Raw genomic sequence first — 15423 nt, 5'->3', positions numbered from 1 at the left:
AGTCACCAGGGCCTAGCTGACACCCAGCACCAACTGCTGGTGCATTTAAAGGGAACAGCTTGGGAAAAGCCCTATTTCCTATTGAGTGACGGGTCTTCCTTAAGAAGCCGTCTGAGTTGCATTCTGCTCCTAAAGCATTGGAGGGAAGATTAAAGCCCTTTGCTTATCGAGGGCAACCCTAATACACGATGAGAAATATGTGGAAAAGCAACAACCTCTGTCTAATCCAGAATGGAGTGATAAAAATATCGAAGTACTTGAACAAAAGATCAAGCTTTGACCGGATTGACTCCCACATCACCTGAATTGTGGAAGAATTCAGTTACCCACAAGGTAATGAGACAGTGTTCCTCATAGGGAAGCACTAGCTGGAGCATAATCAGATGCCTCCTCATTACATCATAATGGTCAGGTTGTGATGTCACTGCAGAGCACCTACTCTTTCCTGGGTGTTGTAAGTGAAACCAGATATGTTGAAGGGCAGAGTCAGCATGAGGAGGAGACACCCAAGGAGAGGTAAGCGTGGGGCTTATTTCCATGACTTATTGTTTAGGGGCTAAACAAATTGGAATTTTTAAAAAGCTGACAAATTATCTGCCTGGCAAACCTATACAATTTTTTCTATAATCCTTTTTTTGAGTTATACACTCTTGAATAGGCTTTTCATATTTTTTTTTTTTTTTTTTTTAGTACTGGGGAAAAAAACCCAGGGGCATTCAACCACTGAGCCACATCCCCAGCCCTTTTTTTGTTATATTATTTAAAGAGAGGGTCTTACTGAGTTGCTGAGGCTGGCTTTGAACTCCCCTTTCCAGATGACTGACTTCCTAATTTGTCAGTAGGTTTGTCTGAACCCTTCTTTCACAAACAATTTTGATGCAGCTTTTGCTATTCCAAATCCACCCCAAATTCTTAATGCTTGCAGTTCTGTCTAATCAGTCCTCTTGCTTCCTACAACTCTAACTCTAGTATTCCTAGGAGACAAGGTACAGAATGCTGGAGCAGGGTTCCCCTAGGTGGGACAGAAACTCACCATATCCATTTGGGTAAACCCAGGGGTAGATTGAGGTTTCTGGGTGCCTGAGAATACACCTTTTGGAGCCCCTTTTAAGAATAAGTAAATACAGGGGCTGGGGAGATAGCTCAGTCGGTAGAGTGCTTGCCTTGTAAGCACAAGGCCCTGGGTTCGATCCCCAGCACCCAAAAAAAAAAAAAAAAAAAAAAAAAAAGAATAAGTAAATACAAAATTACAAATCTGGCACACAAGGGAGTATTTTAAAAATGAGAAAAGATATCAACAAATTGGAATTTTTAAAAAGCTGACAAATTATCTGCCTGGCAAACCTATACAATTTTTTCTATAATCCTTTTTTTGAGTTATACACTCTTTGATATATATATATATATATATATATATATATTTTTTTTTTTTTTTTTTTTTTTAGTACTGGGGAAAAAAACCCAGGGGCATTCAACCACTGAGCACATCCCCAGCCCTTTTTTTGTTATATTATTTAAAGACAGGGTCTCACTGAGTTGCTGAGGCTGGCTTTGAACTCCCCTTCCCCTGCCTCAGCCTCTTGAGCCACTGGGATTGCAGGTGTGTGCCATGTCATTATTATATAAAGTTTTCTATAAAGAATTAGAAAAGTAGCCAGGTACAGTGGCACACTCCTCTAATCCCAGCTACTTGGGAAGGTGAGGCAGGAGAATTGCAAATTCTAGTTCATCCTGGACAATTTAGCAAGACCCTGTCAAAAAAAGAAGAAGGTCTGTGAGTATAGCTCGGTGGTAGTAGAGTGTCCCTAGGTTTAATTCCCCAGTACCATAAAATTAAGTAAAATAAAAAGGATTGGGGCTGTGGCTCAGTGGTAGAGTGCTTGCCTAGCATGTGGAAGCCCCTGGGTCACTCCCCAGTACTGGGGGGGAAAAAAAAAAGGAAAAAGAACAAAATTCAGTCTTCTTAGCATGATCGTTTTATTTGTTTTGGTTTTGATTTTGGTTTTTGGTTTTTGGTACTGTGGATTAAACTCAGGGGCACTCCCCAGCCCTATTTTGTATTTTATTTAGAGACAGGATCTTTTGCTGAGGCTGACTTTGAACTCGCAATCCTCCTGCCTTAGCTTCCCAAGCAGCTGGGATTACAGGTATGCCCCGACATGCCCAGCTACAGTTTTTAAATTCTTGAAAATTTAGGAAAATTTTACCTTCACACCTTGTGGGGTATTTTTGTTGTTTTGTGTTTAAATTTTTTTCCAGCACTGGGGTTTGAACCCAGGGGCACTCTACCATTAAGCTACATCCCCAGACCTTTTTTTAGTTTTGGAGACGAGGTCTTGCTAAATTGCCCAGGGTGGCCTCCAACTTGAATCCTTCTGCCTCGGTCTCCTACATAGTTGGGATTTCAACCACAATGCCTGGCTATAAGTGACCATGTTACAAAAACTTTAAGAATTTTTTTCAAACTTGGAAAATTTTCTATGAAATTTCTTTCATAGATGTAAGATTTTGGAGTATTTTAAATTTGTAATGACTGTCATATACTCTGAAATGGTGACATTCTTGGAAGCTATGTATTCGTTTTCTAAGACTATTATAATGAAACATCACAAACTGGGTGGCTTAAACAGAAATCTGTTTCCTCAATTCTGGAGGGAGGTTTGAAGTCCAAGATCAAGGTATTGATAGCATTCTGAGGCCTCTTTCATTGGCTTGTAGATAGTCCTCTTCTCTGCACATCTTCATGTGATCTTTCCTCTGTGCATACATGTCTTATGTCTAAATTTCCTCCTCTTAAAGACAACATTCATATTGCATTAGAACCTACTCTAAAGACCTTATTTTAGGGGCTGGGGAGATAGCTCAGTTGGTAGAGTGCTTGCCTTGTAAGCACAAGGCCCTGGGTTCGATCCCCAGCACCCAAAAAAAAAAAAAAAGACCTTATTTTAATCTAATTTACTTTTAAAGATCATATCTCCAAATAGTTACATTCTGAGGCACTACTTTAACATGAGTTTAGTGGGTACACAGTTCAGTCTACAACACTATACCTACACGCAGATAATTTATTCACAAAAGTAACTGCAAATCCCGTTGTATACCAATTAAACGCAAACTAAATGTTTCCCCTTCCGGCTTCCTTAGCCAATCCCAAATGTCCATGGGCTTTTCTATTGCCAACTAACAAAAGGGGAAATCTGATGGAGGGGAAGTCAGAAAGGAAAGAGACATCAATCTTTTTTTTTTTTTTTTTTTTTTTTTTTTGGTACCAGGTACCAGTAATTGAACCCAGGGGTGTTTAACTATTGGTGAACCACATCCCCAGCTTTTTAAATTTATTTTTGAGACAGGGTCTGAGTTGCTTAGGGCCTTACTAAGTTGCTGAGGCTGACCTAGAACTTGTAGTCCTTGCCACAGCCTCCCAAGTCTCTGGGACTACAGGTTGTGCTACAACACCTGACTTTGAGACATCAATATTAACCAATTATAGTTTAAATTTTTTTTTTTTCAAATTTTACAAAAATTTACAGCCTCATTGACAGGTTGTTGGGTCTCCTCCAGTGCCTTGTAAAATTGAGCATTAACATCTCTATATTGAGGATAACATGAGTCCTCATTATTCAGCACAATACCTGGAAAAGCTGGATGGGTTAATGTCTTGCTAAAGGTGAGATCCTCCCTTCAATCATTAGAGCCTGCACCTCTTCCTCTTGTCCATTTTCTCACCTCTGTCCACTCCATTTTCTAAATCTACAGGGTGGACTGGGGAGGTGGCACAGTGATATACTTACCTCCTATGCATGGCCCTTGGTTCAATTCCCAATCACTGCCAAAACAACAACAAAAACAAACAAAAAATGTGTCCAGGGTTGGGCCTATGGCCCAGCGGTAGAGCACTTGCCTAGTATGTGTGAGGTACTGGGTTTGATTCCCAGCACCATGTATAAATAAATTTTAAAAAAAAGAAAAAGGTCCATCAACAATTTTAAAAACTATTAAAAAAAAAGAAAAAGATTTTTTTTTAAAAAGTGTCCATAAAAACCATGGGGGTGAAATTAACAAGAAAGAGGCTTCAACCTACACTTCAGAACTGGGTCAGGGGTGTGACTTCCTATAGTGAATTCTTCCCTCTCTTGCCACTCCTGGCTCTTGGGAATGTGTCTGAGAAAAGAAACGTGACTGAGTCGACCAGGCCCATGATTTGCAATGCCCAGAATGACTTACCAAATATACCAGGTCAGGTGCTTAGTTCCCACAGGCAATTTCTGCCTGGCTTTCTGGCCAAACAAGCATGAGTTCTTCCCAGTTAATCTACTCTAATAAATTGTTGGGATTATGAGGGAATGACCTCTCCACTAGTAACTGAGAGCTGCTACCTAAAAGGTACCACTTTTTCCTTCCTTCATTACATACAAACTAATGGATAATGCAAATAATCATGATTTAGGAGAGGCTTTTAGATACTACTAGTCCTGGTTCAAACCCCAGGGGATCAAAAGTTTCTAGCCTTAAAAGTGAGTATATATGTCTTTCTATTCGTTACCCCATATTTTTACCAGATGTTAGTTTGAAAGAAGTAGGATGGCTGTTACTAAATGTAATGAAGAGGGGATGGGGAGGCAGGGGCAAATAAGAGACTGGCAATAGAAAATAAAGCTCAGCGCTGAAGCAGAGATGTTTATGATGTCTGGCAACCCTGGAAGAGCTCTAGACTTTGGAGTGGAACTAAAAAAAAATAAAATAAAAAATAAAAATCTCTAAACTTTTGGAGTGAAATAAGAATGAAAAGTAGGAGTTTTGTGGTTGGGAGATATGTAAGGGAAGAGCAAAGTTGTGAGAGGTCTGAGAATACAGGGTAAAGTCTGAAATTGTCTATTAAATGACTTAAATAGGCAAGATGGGACTTTTTCAAAGAACAATATTAGAATAGATGAGATACTTCTGAAGTTAGGGTTTCCACGTTTTAGTGAGAAGATGGGGAATCCTAAATATACAAATTTTGCCCGAGAATTTCATACTGTAATGGATAATGCTTCACTGAAAAGCTCATTTTATCACTTTTTTGAGAGGGGTACCAGGGACTGAACTCAGGGGCACTCAACCACTGAACCCCATGCCCAGCCCTATTTTGTATTTTATTTAGAGACAGGGTCTCACTGAGTTGCTTAGCGCCTCGGTTTTTTGCCGAGGCTAGCCTTGAACTCGCGATCCTCCTGCCTCAGCCGCTGGGATCACAGGCATGCGCCACCGCGCCCAGCTTATCCCTTTCTTGATGGAGCAAGCCAAGGCACCCAAATATGAGGCAGAGGTCCAGGTTCTCTTTACCAGGATAGGGGAGGAAAGCCTGATGGTTTGGTAGGTCCCGAAGAGGTGACCGCTCCAGCACTTCGTCCTTGAGAAAACATCAGTCTGGTGCCAGTTTGACCCCGGAAGTGGCCCGACTTTGGGCTCGTCTTTTCGGGTGGCAAGACATCTGATCCACCTCGAGAACAAGTTCCCCGGTTGTTTTAGACACTTCGCTACGGTGTGGCTGCGGTTGGGCTCTCGGCTGGGGAAGGCGCAGCTCGCTCGTGTGTACAACGGGAAGGGGATAAGATCTTCGCGGAGGACTTCCTTCATGAGGAAACGAATGGGAATTGCTGGTGGTCCAGACAGTTTAGCAAGGGAAAATCTTGGGAGGAAACTGGCTCGTACTAGGAAGGTCCAGAGCGGTTAGGTGGAGGGTACCGAGGTACCATTCACAGCACTCTGGTACCGGGGGACATCTTCCTGCCTCACGCATCCAATAGTTGACCGGCAGAGGTTCAGGCAGCCAATTGCCGACTTCTGCTGAGATTCACGCAGCCAATGGCGGGTTCAGTACGCTGCGCTGGTGCCTGCCCGCCTGCGTTCACCAATAAGGACTCAGGCCACTTTGGCACCGCCCCTGGACGCCCACCCCCACTTATCGTTCCGCCTCCAACCCGCTGGAGCAGGGAGGGCAGGGCCAGACTGGGGCGCTCTGGGGGCGGGGGAGGGGGGACATCCCGGTCCCGGCCCTCCGCGCGGGTGGGCTCGGAGCAGGCCGCACCGGGCAGCAAGCATCACTCCCACCTGGAGGCTCCCTGCCCTGTTCCCCTCTTAACCCACCCACCCCCGGCCAATGGTGCGAGGCTGGGAGCCGCCGCCCGGGCTGGACCGCGGTGAGTGATCCCCAGCCCCTTGGACTTCCCTTCCTAGCTGGTGTACGATCACCGACCCTCGGAGCCCTATCCTCCTGGAGGAGAATAGTAGGTTCGAAGTCGTTCTGTTCTCTCCGCTTCCTTCTCTGGACTTTTTGATTCCCTGTTGTAACGGGGGAGAAGGGGGTGTGTAGGGAGGAGGGGAAGGTTGGGTTGGGACGCCCTTGGCGAGAGGAGGATAGAGATTCGCCTGCCTCCTGGGGCTCCGCACCCCAAGTGCAGCAACTTTTTGTTCTCTGACCCAGTTCGGAGCCTTCTATACTGCCTGTGAAATGGAGGATCGGAGAAACGTTTCCTTCCCAGGCCTTTCCTCCCACCCCATTCCCATAAATACCTCCTGGCGAACCTCAACACACGTACAGAACCTGACTTTACTTCTGGGGAGCAGTGGCCTTTGGGAATGAAAGGTTTAGAAGAAGCTGCCCCTTCTGACTCCCGTACCCAGCTACGGTCAGAGAACTAACCAGGAAACTGGGAGTCTGAGTCCTCGGAGGTTCCTGGTGTTGCGTACTAGTCTGAGACTTCTAAAACTGAAAGAAGACTAAAGCCGAGACCCGTTTGGTAATGTGGGCCAAATCAGGAGATCTTTTTTATCCTGTGAGTTTCCTTCACCATTTATCTGAAGACCCGTTATATGATAGTACAGGTAGACGGAAGAAACAGAAAAATCTAAAGTTGGGAAATTAAAAATAACGCATATTATCTTAAACATTATAATTAAAAGTACTTCGTTTCACCCATCTTTTGGTGTAGTGCTGAGGCTTTTTTGTGTAAAAGTCTGCTAACTGGAGTTCCCGATTGCCTTTCTAATATTAACTGCACAAGGGACTCTCAAACCTGGCTGCATCCTGAGAACTTTATATTAAACTATGGATGCCTGGTCCCAATCCGGAGTAATTAAATCAGAGTAGGGAGGGAGGGTGGTCTGGTTTTTAATTTTCCCAGGTAATTCTAGGATGCAGTCTGAGATGAGAACACACACTTTAATCAGCTATGACTTCCAATTTTGGATTAAGTGATGTGAGATTAGATACGTTGGAAGCAATCTGAGTGCAGAATACTTTTGAGATGTTTGTCTCATCTTCAGTCTTTTTTTTACAGTTGTCTTGCCCACTCCTAACTTATCAGTGTTTAAATGTATACTCTCCTTGTATTATATCTCTCCAGAGCATTTGACTTAGTTTTTATAGGAACAGGTGTGTTTTGGGGTTTTTTGTTTTGCTTGGTACTGGGAATTGAACCCGGGGATGCTTAATCATGGAACCACATCCTTTTATTTTTTACTTTGAGACAGGGTCTCTAAGTTGCTTTGGGCCTCAGGAGTTGCTGAGTCTGGCCTCAAACTTGTGATTCTCCTGTCTCAGTTTCCCAAGTTGCTGGGATTACATGTATGTGCCACCATGCTCAGCTATAGGAACAGTTTTTAATGTAGTATTTTTTCATCGCTTATGTGATGTTTAGTTACATTATTATATAGATACAGAAAAACTGGGCATCAGCAGTTTTAGAGTCACAATGATGTTCCAAGCACAGACAACTGAATGAAGTCCACGATTTTGGTGCACTAGAAAGTAGCCTGCTAACCTCTAATGCCCAGTACACTTGTGGGTATTGGTCATGTAGTTCAGTAGGTCAGTTCAACACCCTTCCCACTGTCTCCAATTGATACCATGAATACCCTGTGTCCCTTCTAAACTAAGTGGAATTCTCTTGGGTCTTTCTTCCCTGTTCATGTATATCAAGCTGCTTGTTCATCTCTAAGCAGATGCCACCATTGCCTTTATTAAAGTTGGAAAGACATAAGGCAGAGGTTCTTAACCTGACTTCTTGGCTCAGTGAACCCTGAGTGTGTGAATGTTTGTTTGGGGGAGGGGAAATTCTAACTTTCTGAGGATCCATAATTTGGATTCTTATAATCCAAAAAGTTAAGAAGCATATGAGTTAAGTATCACAAAAAGTTCTTTAAAACTACCAAAATACATTTTAGGCAATACTTAAGATCTCTGAATAAAGATTTTGGGAATTCAGCAGGATCATATCTAGTTTCCCACTTTAACTGTCTTCCACTTTAACCATAAGCCTAGGTTCAACAGGAAAGTTCCAAAGTCCTCTTTTTTCCTAGGACTGTGTGAACACTGAAGTTTAAAGCAGCCCATTCTCTGCCATTTGCTCAGGGATGCAAAAAGCCCAAGGGGGAAAGAAGGGCTCTCTGCCTTTTTTATTAGTGACTTAAAGTAGTAGTAGTATTAGTGACTTAAAGTAGTAGATACTACTTAAAGTAGTATCTTGGTTTATTTAATAAGTATACATATGTAGGGATTATTGAGGATAAATACTTACCACCACCACCTCCGCCCTAGGAATCCTTCTCCAGCTTTGATTCCCTTTCTCTTATCTAATCCAAAATGGAGACATGAGAATAGACACTATAGGGTCTAAATTGTAGTTTTGATTACTATAGCATCTGCCCTAACTGTAATAATTCTCATGAGCCACTCTGGTGGTAGTTTCCTAGTCCAAAGTCAGATTCTTCCAAGGAAGTACCATCTATACACCTTGATTTAAGCCACCATTTTGTTTCAGGAATTCTTCCATAACTTCGGTTTCCTGTAAATGAAAACTGGATGTATACAGTACACCAAGATATGTTATTTGCATGAGTGCAAATTACATTAAATATCAAGCTGATATAAAGAGAATAATATTCATTCTTACATGAATAAAAGCAAAAAGCATTGTAGGCATGCAGCGACTGTCATATTCTCATGTCAGTTCTCATCTTAACAAAGGACTAAACGGCTTTATTCCTTAAGCTACATTTTCTTCATATTTTCTTCATATTGTGTCCTGATGGAAAAGGACACAAAAGTAATTAAGAAGATGTCCAAGTATTGTCATCATAAAGTATTCTCCAGCTTGGATTTGAATGGTGTTCCTTGGGGAGGGGGCACAAAGGTGGTATGGCTCCAGGCCATAAAGCAGTGTCTAGGATGAACCTGGAAGGGGAAAAGTGGAACAATTCACATGGCATTCAAAAAAGATTAAAATTTTGGAAGCAATTCTCCCAAAGCTGTGATTTTCATACTTTTTTTTTTTTTTTGCGGGAGTGGAGTATCAAGGATTGAACTCAGGGGCACTCAATCACTGAGCCACATCTCCAGCCCTATTTTTTATTTTATTTAGAGACAGGGTCTCACTGAGATGCTTAGGGCCTGGCTTTTAATGAGACTGGCTTTGAACTCACAATTCTGAAGACCTCAGCCTCCTGAGTCACTGGGATCACAGGCGTTGAGCCACTGCACCCAGTTCATACTTTTTTTTTTTGAAAAAAAAACAACCAAATACATTCTGAAATTGTATCCAAACTCCAAAATATTTAAAAAGTATAAAATCATAGGGACTGGGAATGTAGTTCAAAGGTAGAGTGCTTGCCTATCTGTGAGGCACTGGGTTTAATCCCCAACATCACAAAAAGAAAATCATTAAAATTCTGGTTTCTTCCTCTGTTAGCTAGAATTTGGACCCTGCAATAACAGACTGAAAAAACATGACTTTAAAGAATACAGTCTTTGCCCCACTTTCCCAAGGCGAGCATTATTTTATATCAGAATCACCCATGAAGCTGAAGTAATAATAAAAAAAAAAAAGCTCAAATGTATTGAGCCTTTACTTTGTTCTAGGTATAATGTCAGGGCATTTTTTCATTTACTTATAAACTTGCCATGTAGATACTTTTTTTTCTGATGATAAAATAAGGTTTAGAGGGGCTAAACAACTTGCCTAAGGACAAACAACATTCTAGAAGTGGTGGAGCTGCAATTAATCTTAAAAGTGCCACATCCCAGGCCTCCATCCCTTTTATCCCTTTTCTATTCATAATGCCTAGCAATAGTAGGTACTTGGTAAAAATATATAACTGTTTATATATATTCAGCATTATCTTCATTTTTTTACACAAGAAAAATAAGGCTCACAATTTCAGTAACCTTTACCCAATTTCATATAGCTAACTAAAATTTGAGAAATTGTAGAAACTCATTCTATATATAGAAAAAGTGGTAGAACTGGGATTCAAACCCAGGTCATTTTTCTTGGGCTGGGAGTATAGTTCAGGGGTAGAGCACATGCTTAGCATGCACAAGGGCCTGGGCTCAATTCCCAGCCCCGCCCCCACAAAGGTGGATTTCATATTTCTGCCTACCATGTCACACTGTCACCATTTAACCCTATAAGGTACTCGTCAAGTTGTACTGCTTTTAAGATGCGAATGGCCGCTATAAAATGCTTCTGAATTTTTTAAATCATAAAGTCCTTGGGCCTGGGGGGGTGTAGATCAGTGGTAGAGCACTTGCGTAGGACACAAAATGCCCTGGGCACAATCCCCAGTACCACAAAAATAAATGATAAATAAAATCCCTAATACTACATTGTTGTAACTTTATGGACTTGACATTTTCTGAATTCATCATGTAACATTTACATAGAAATCCTGTCCCATCCTTAACAGAGCAGAAGTAATATTTATAAATACAGATAGGATTCTCCTAAGAGGAAAGGGTGACATGTTACAGGATCTCTCAGTCCACATAGGGAAATGAGTTAAAATTGTCAACAGAATATTCTGGGAAATAACTTGAGCAAGTATTTCAGGAATGAAACAGTTGAGGCTATCCCTGTAGTCCCCACATCCTTAACCCTGGGAGCAGTGCTTCTGCTAGGCAGCTTGTAAGAGCTGGTTACAATTTATAATGAACCTGTCCACCTGATTTTGAGGAGAAAGCTGAACTGAAAAGATAAGAGCAGGCGGCCTTTCGCCCAACGTGGAGGGGGTTGCCAGTGTCGGAAGGAGCTCTCCAGGCTCCCTGGAGAGAGGCTAAGCTGTTGGTAGAGACAAAGGCTGGGGGAGGGGATAACCTTTGTTCAGAGGCTGATTTGGGGGAGGAAACATTTCCCTCTCCACAAGACCTCAACCCAGGGGGAGTGAGCCCCATTTATCTCAGATCTTTGTATTATCATCCTACTTAGAGATGTAAAATAATAATAAAGCTATCTGATTTGAGTGTAGGGCTTGAAGGCTTGAAGGCTTGAAGGTACTATCATTCTCCTCCCCACAACACTCCACCACCTGGAAGGGAAAGAAAAAGATGGCTGGGGGCTGGGCAGAGGACAATGCTGTTTACACCTTCCAGATAGTCATCAGTTGTTTTCCCAACCTGTCTCCACATTCTAGAGGTAATCATAAATTGTTAGGAGGTAGAGTGTAATAGTTTCTTTTGTTTTTGTTGTTGAGTGTCCCTTTTGTGACTCCTGTTTCATGAATTTAGAGGATAAGAGATGGGGGATAGCTTCCAGGATCAAAGCTGAATTGGAAAGATAAAAGCTTTATAACTTTTCACTTTTCCACATGGCATTGGTGGTACATGCCTGTAATCCCAGCAACTCTGGAGGCTGAGATAGGAGGATCACAAGTTCCAGGCTAGCCTCAGCAATTTAGCAAGGCCCTAAGCAACTTAGCAAGACCCTGTCTCAAAATAAAAAATATGAAGGGTTGAGGATGTGGCTCAGTGTGGTTAAGCACCCTGGGTTCAATCCCCAGCACCAAAAAAAAAAAAAACAAAAAAACAAAAAAACCTTTTCCTTTTTAACCTTTATAGACAGGTTTTTGTCTTAGTGACAACATTTACCAGTCATGTGACTTGGTATAATTTAACTTCTATGGGCTTTACAAAAAATGGGAGGGCTGGGGAGATAGCTCAGTTGGTAAAGTGCTTGCCTTCTAAGCACAGGGCCCTGGGTTCAATCCCCAGCACCACAAAAAAAAAAAAAAAAAAGGAATTATAGCAGGTTCTGATGACCCCACAAAGTTATGAAAATTAAATGAGAAATTGTTGAAACACTTTAAAAGCAATACAACATGATATAAATAGAAAGTTAATTGTTTGGTATCCAACAGTTCGGTAAAAATTGAGCAATGTGCCAAAAGAGGAGCCTCAGTGATTGAGCTGTTTCTCTTCTTATTACAGCTGTCTCTGAAGGGCACAAATCAGAACGCACGATGCCTCCTAATAAAGAGGCCAGCAGTGTTACTAGCTCACCAGCAGGGCTCATCTGCCTTCCTCCAATTTCTGAGGAGCTACAGCTTGTATGGACCCAAGCAGCCCAGACCAGTGAGCTAGACAGCAATGAACACCTGCTACAAACCTTCAGCTACTTTCCCTATCCCAGCCTAGCAGACATTGCCCTTCTCTGCCTACGTTATGGGCTGCAGATGGAGAAAGTCAAGACTTGGTTCATGGCTCAGCGCCTCCGCTGTGGCATTAGCTGGTCATCTGAAGAAATAGAAGAGACTCGAGCACGAGTGGTATACCATCGGGACCAACTCCATTTCAAATCCCTTCTCTCTTTTACTCATCATGCAGGGCGGCCACCAGAGGAGGTGCCACCTTCTCCAGTGCCACCTCCAGAACAAGTTGGTCTTGGAATAGGCCCTCTGACACTTAGGGAGCCCACCCAGATGAAAGGATTAAAGGTAGAACCTGAAGAGTCCTCTCACATACCAGCACCTCCACTCAGTCACCAGAAAGCAAAAGAGTCCCTCTTGACATCTGACAGTGGAGCATTCCCCCACCAATCAAATTTCTGGCAGGATCTTCAAAGCAGTGGCATCTCTAAGGAACTGGCAGGCAGTGGTCCTGACTATTCACATGGTGTAGGTACTTCTTCCTGGAACCACTCCATAGCTGTCCACCAGCCATGTGCTCTGGATAAGCCCCCATCAATCTCATTAGTTGCCAGTACTTGTAAGGAGGAGCCAGCACCTAGTATGACTCCTTCTTCCTCCTCTACCTCCTCTTCTTTCCGGGTACTGGCTAATGGAGCTACTGCCACCTCTAAACCCCTCCAGTCACTCTCACCCAAAAAACAGGCACTACCCCCACATCTGGAGCCAGCTTGGCCTCAAGGGCTACGGCATAATTCACTACCAGGTAGGGTTGGCTCCACAGACTATCTTTCCCCAGATATGCAACGCCAGCGAAAGACTAAGCGTAAAACCAAAGAGCAGCTGGCTATTCTCAAATCCTTTTTTCTACAGTGCCAATGGGCACGGCGTGAGGATTACCATAAATTAGAACAGATCACTGGTCTACCTCGGCCTGAGATCATTCAGTGGTTTGGTGACACCCGCTATGCTTTGAAGCATGGGCAACTAAAATGGTTTCGGGACAACGCAGTACCTGGTGCCCCTAGTTTCCAAGACCCAGCAATTCCTACACCACCATCGACCCGCTCCTTGAAAGAATGGGCTGAGACACCACCTCTGCCAATCCCCCCGCCCCCACCGGATATAGGACCTTTGGAGAGGTATTGGGCAGCCCACCAGCAGCTACGGGAAATTGATGTCCCTCAGCTGAGTCAGGCATCAAGACTTAGCACCCAGCAGGTACTGGATTGGTTTGACTCTCGGTTACCTGAGCCAGCTGAGGTGGTAGTTTGTCTAGATGAAGAAGAGGAAGAGGAAGAAGAGGAACTGCCAGAGGATGATGAAGGAGAAGAAGAAGAAGAGGAAGATGAGGATGAGGATGATTATGTGATCATACAGGACTGAGTGAGGGAAGGGTTAGGGAAGGAGAAGATTTGTTACTAAAAGATGAACCAAATTTTAGTAACTGTTTAAACAAACCACATTTTTTAATTACCTTGTGGCAAAGAATTTAAAAGCTTTTGTGTTCTTCAGGGAGGGTGATGGGGATGTAGTAAGTTGAGGGTGGACCAGGGAGGATGATCATGGAACACAAAATCAGGGATTGGGTCAGCAAATAATTCAGTACTCTAGCCACAATGTAGAGGAGGATAAGAATCTGGGTCAGGAAATGTTTCCTGTTGTCCTTGTATCTGCTATTCTTTTCCCTTAGAGTACTATGGAGAACAGACCTCAGCCACACATCTACAGGAGACCTGGAAAGAAGGGGTAAAGAATTCTGATTCAATTGATAATTCCAATGAATCCCCAGTCCCACCATTTTTCCCTGGAATATAAGGCTGCTTTATACTGTTTCCCTTCTCTTTGAGTACAAATTCTACATAATGCAGCTAAGATTCTCAATACATACCAGCCTTGTCACAAATACTTTCTCCTCTGATATCAATTTGATGTTCTGTGTTTCACCTGCTTCATCACTGAATCACTGGTGGTAAAAATATTCTCATTTCTGATACTGGGTCCACTTTGTCTTCTACCTTTTTATCTTTACAAAATCCCCTCTCAATTATTTGTCTCAGGGTAAATCCACAGAGCTTGTGAAAAACTTTAATAATAGGTAGTGAATATTTAGTCTGGATATTTATTGGAGGTGAGAATTAGGGAAGATATCCTTTAAAAAAGTAGAATTACATTATAGGGAGATGGAGGAGAAGGAATGGTTTCTCCTGTTACAAGGAAGGATGGTAGGTAGTTCCAGGTTTGGTTTTACAAACCTGAAACTTATCTCCTGTCTAGTTTGATGGAGACTGATTTTCTTTTTCTTTTTCCCTCTGTTGGCTCAACTGCACCTGAGAAGAGAATTTTCCCCCTCTATATGCTCTGTCTTGGGGACAGAGGGTCCATGGTCTTTAACTGAATTATTGATGTTTTAGAATGATTTTTCATCAGTTGGGATCATATATAAAGCAAAAAGATATCAATGGGTTAACCATCTAAAAATGAAGAGTGGAAGCCCCAAATTGCTAGAATAATAATAAAAAGGCCAAAAATAAAATTGTTTCTCTTTTCTCCACTTTACCATGCCTGTAGTTTAGGGAAGAATGGAGCCAAGTCCATTAACATTTCTTTTTTTTTTTTTTTTTTTTTTTGCTTGTGCTGGGGATTGAACCCAGGGCCTTTTGCGCCTTGTGCTTTCAAGGCAGGACTCTACCAACTGAGCTGTATCCCCAGGCCCCATTAACATTTCTGATTTAGGGGCTGGGAATATGGCTCAAGTGGTAAAGCACTTGCCTACCATGTATGAAGTTCTGAGTTTGATCCCCATCACTGCTTTTAAAAGAGCTCAGATTTAGTATACACTTTATTATTTGAAGGGGCAGGACTTACTGAGATAAACTAAAAGAACAAAAACTAATGGGCAGTAGGTTGGCATCTGTCACCATACATACTATTTTCCAGTGGTCAGATGATAATGGTTAAAATTTCTGAGGTCTCAGCAAT

The 15423-nt window shown here is 42.4% G+C and overlaps 1 protein-coding gene across 3 annotated transcripts; it reads left to right on the top strand.

Annotated features, from left to right (window-relative positions):
• Positions 1-478: 478 nt before the first annotated feature.
• Homez (homeobox and leucine zipper encoding) lies at positions 479-14990 on the top strand. Of its 3 annotated transcripts, none has more exons than XM_047540059.1 (2): positions 479-516; positions 12245-14990. In XM_047540059.1, the coding sequence occupies exons 1-2, from the start codon at positions 492-494 to the stop codon at positions 13825-13827; spliced, it is 1608 nt and encodes a 535-aa protein (XP_047396015.1). In that variant the 5' UTR covers positions 479-491; the 3' UTR covers positions 13828-14990. The 3 variants fall into 3 exon arrangements, with proteins under 3 accessions (XP_047396015.1, XP_047396016.1, XP_047396014.1); XM_047540060.1 differs by lacking the exon at positions 479-516 and adding an exon at positions 5971-6273 and having other exon boundaries at positions 12245-14989; XM_047540058.1 differs by lacking the exon at positions 479-516 and adding an exon at positions 6007-6182 and having other exon boundaries at positions 12245-14989.
• Positions 14991-15423: the final 433 nt, after the last annotated feature.

Source organism: Sciurus carolinensis, chromosome 2, assembly GCF_902686445.1.
Source record: "Sciurus carolinensis chromosome 2, mSciCar1.2, whole genome shotgun sequence".
In the NCBI taxonomy this organism is placed as follows: domain Eukaryota; kingdom Metazoa; phylum Chordata; class Mammalia; order Rodentia; family Sciuridae; genus Sciurus; species Sciurus carolinensis.
The sequence above is the reverse complement of the archived record's forward strand: the minus strand, read 5'-3'. Positions and strand labels throughout refer to the sequence as shown.

Coding starts and splice junctions, on each gene's coding strand:
- Homez (XM_047540058.1), top strand. CDS start 6,143: ATGGTGCGAGGCTGGGAGCCGCCGCCCGGGCTGGACCGCG. Junction 6,183..12,244: donor GCCGCCCGGGCTGGACCGCG/GTGAGTGATCCC, acceptor TTCTTATTACAG/CTGTCTCTGAAGGGCACAAA.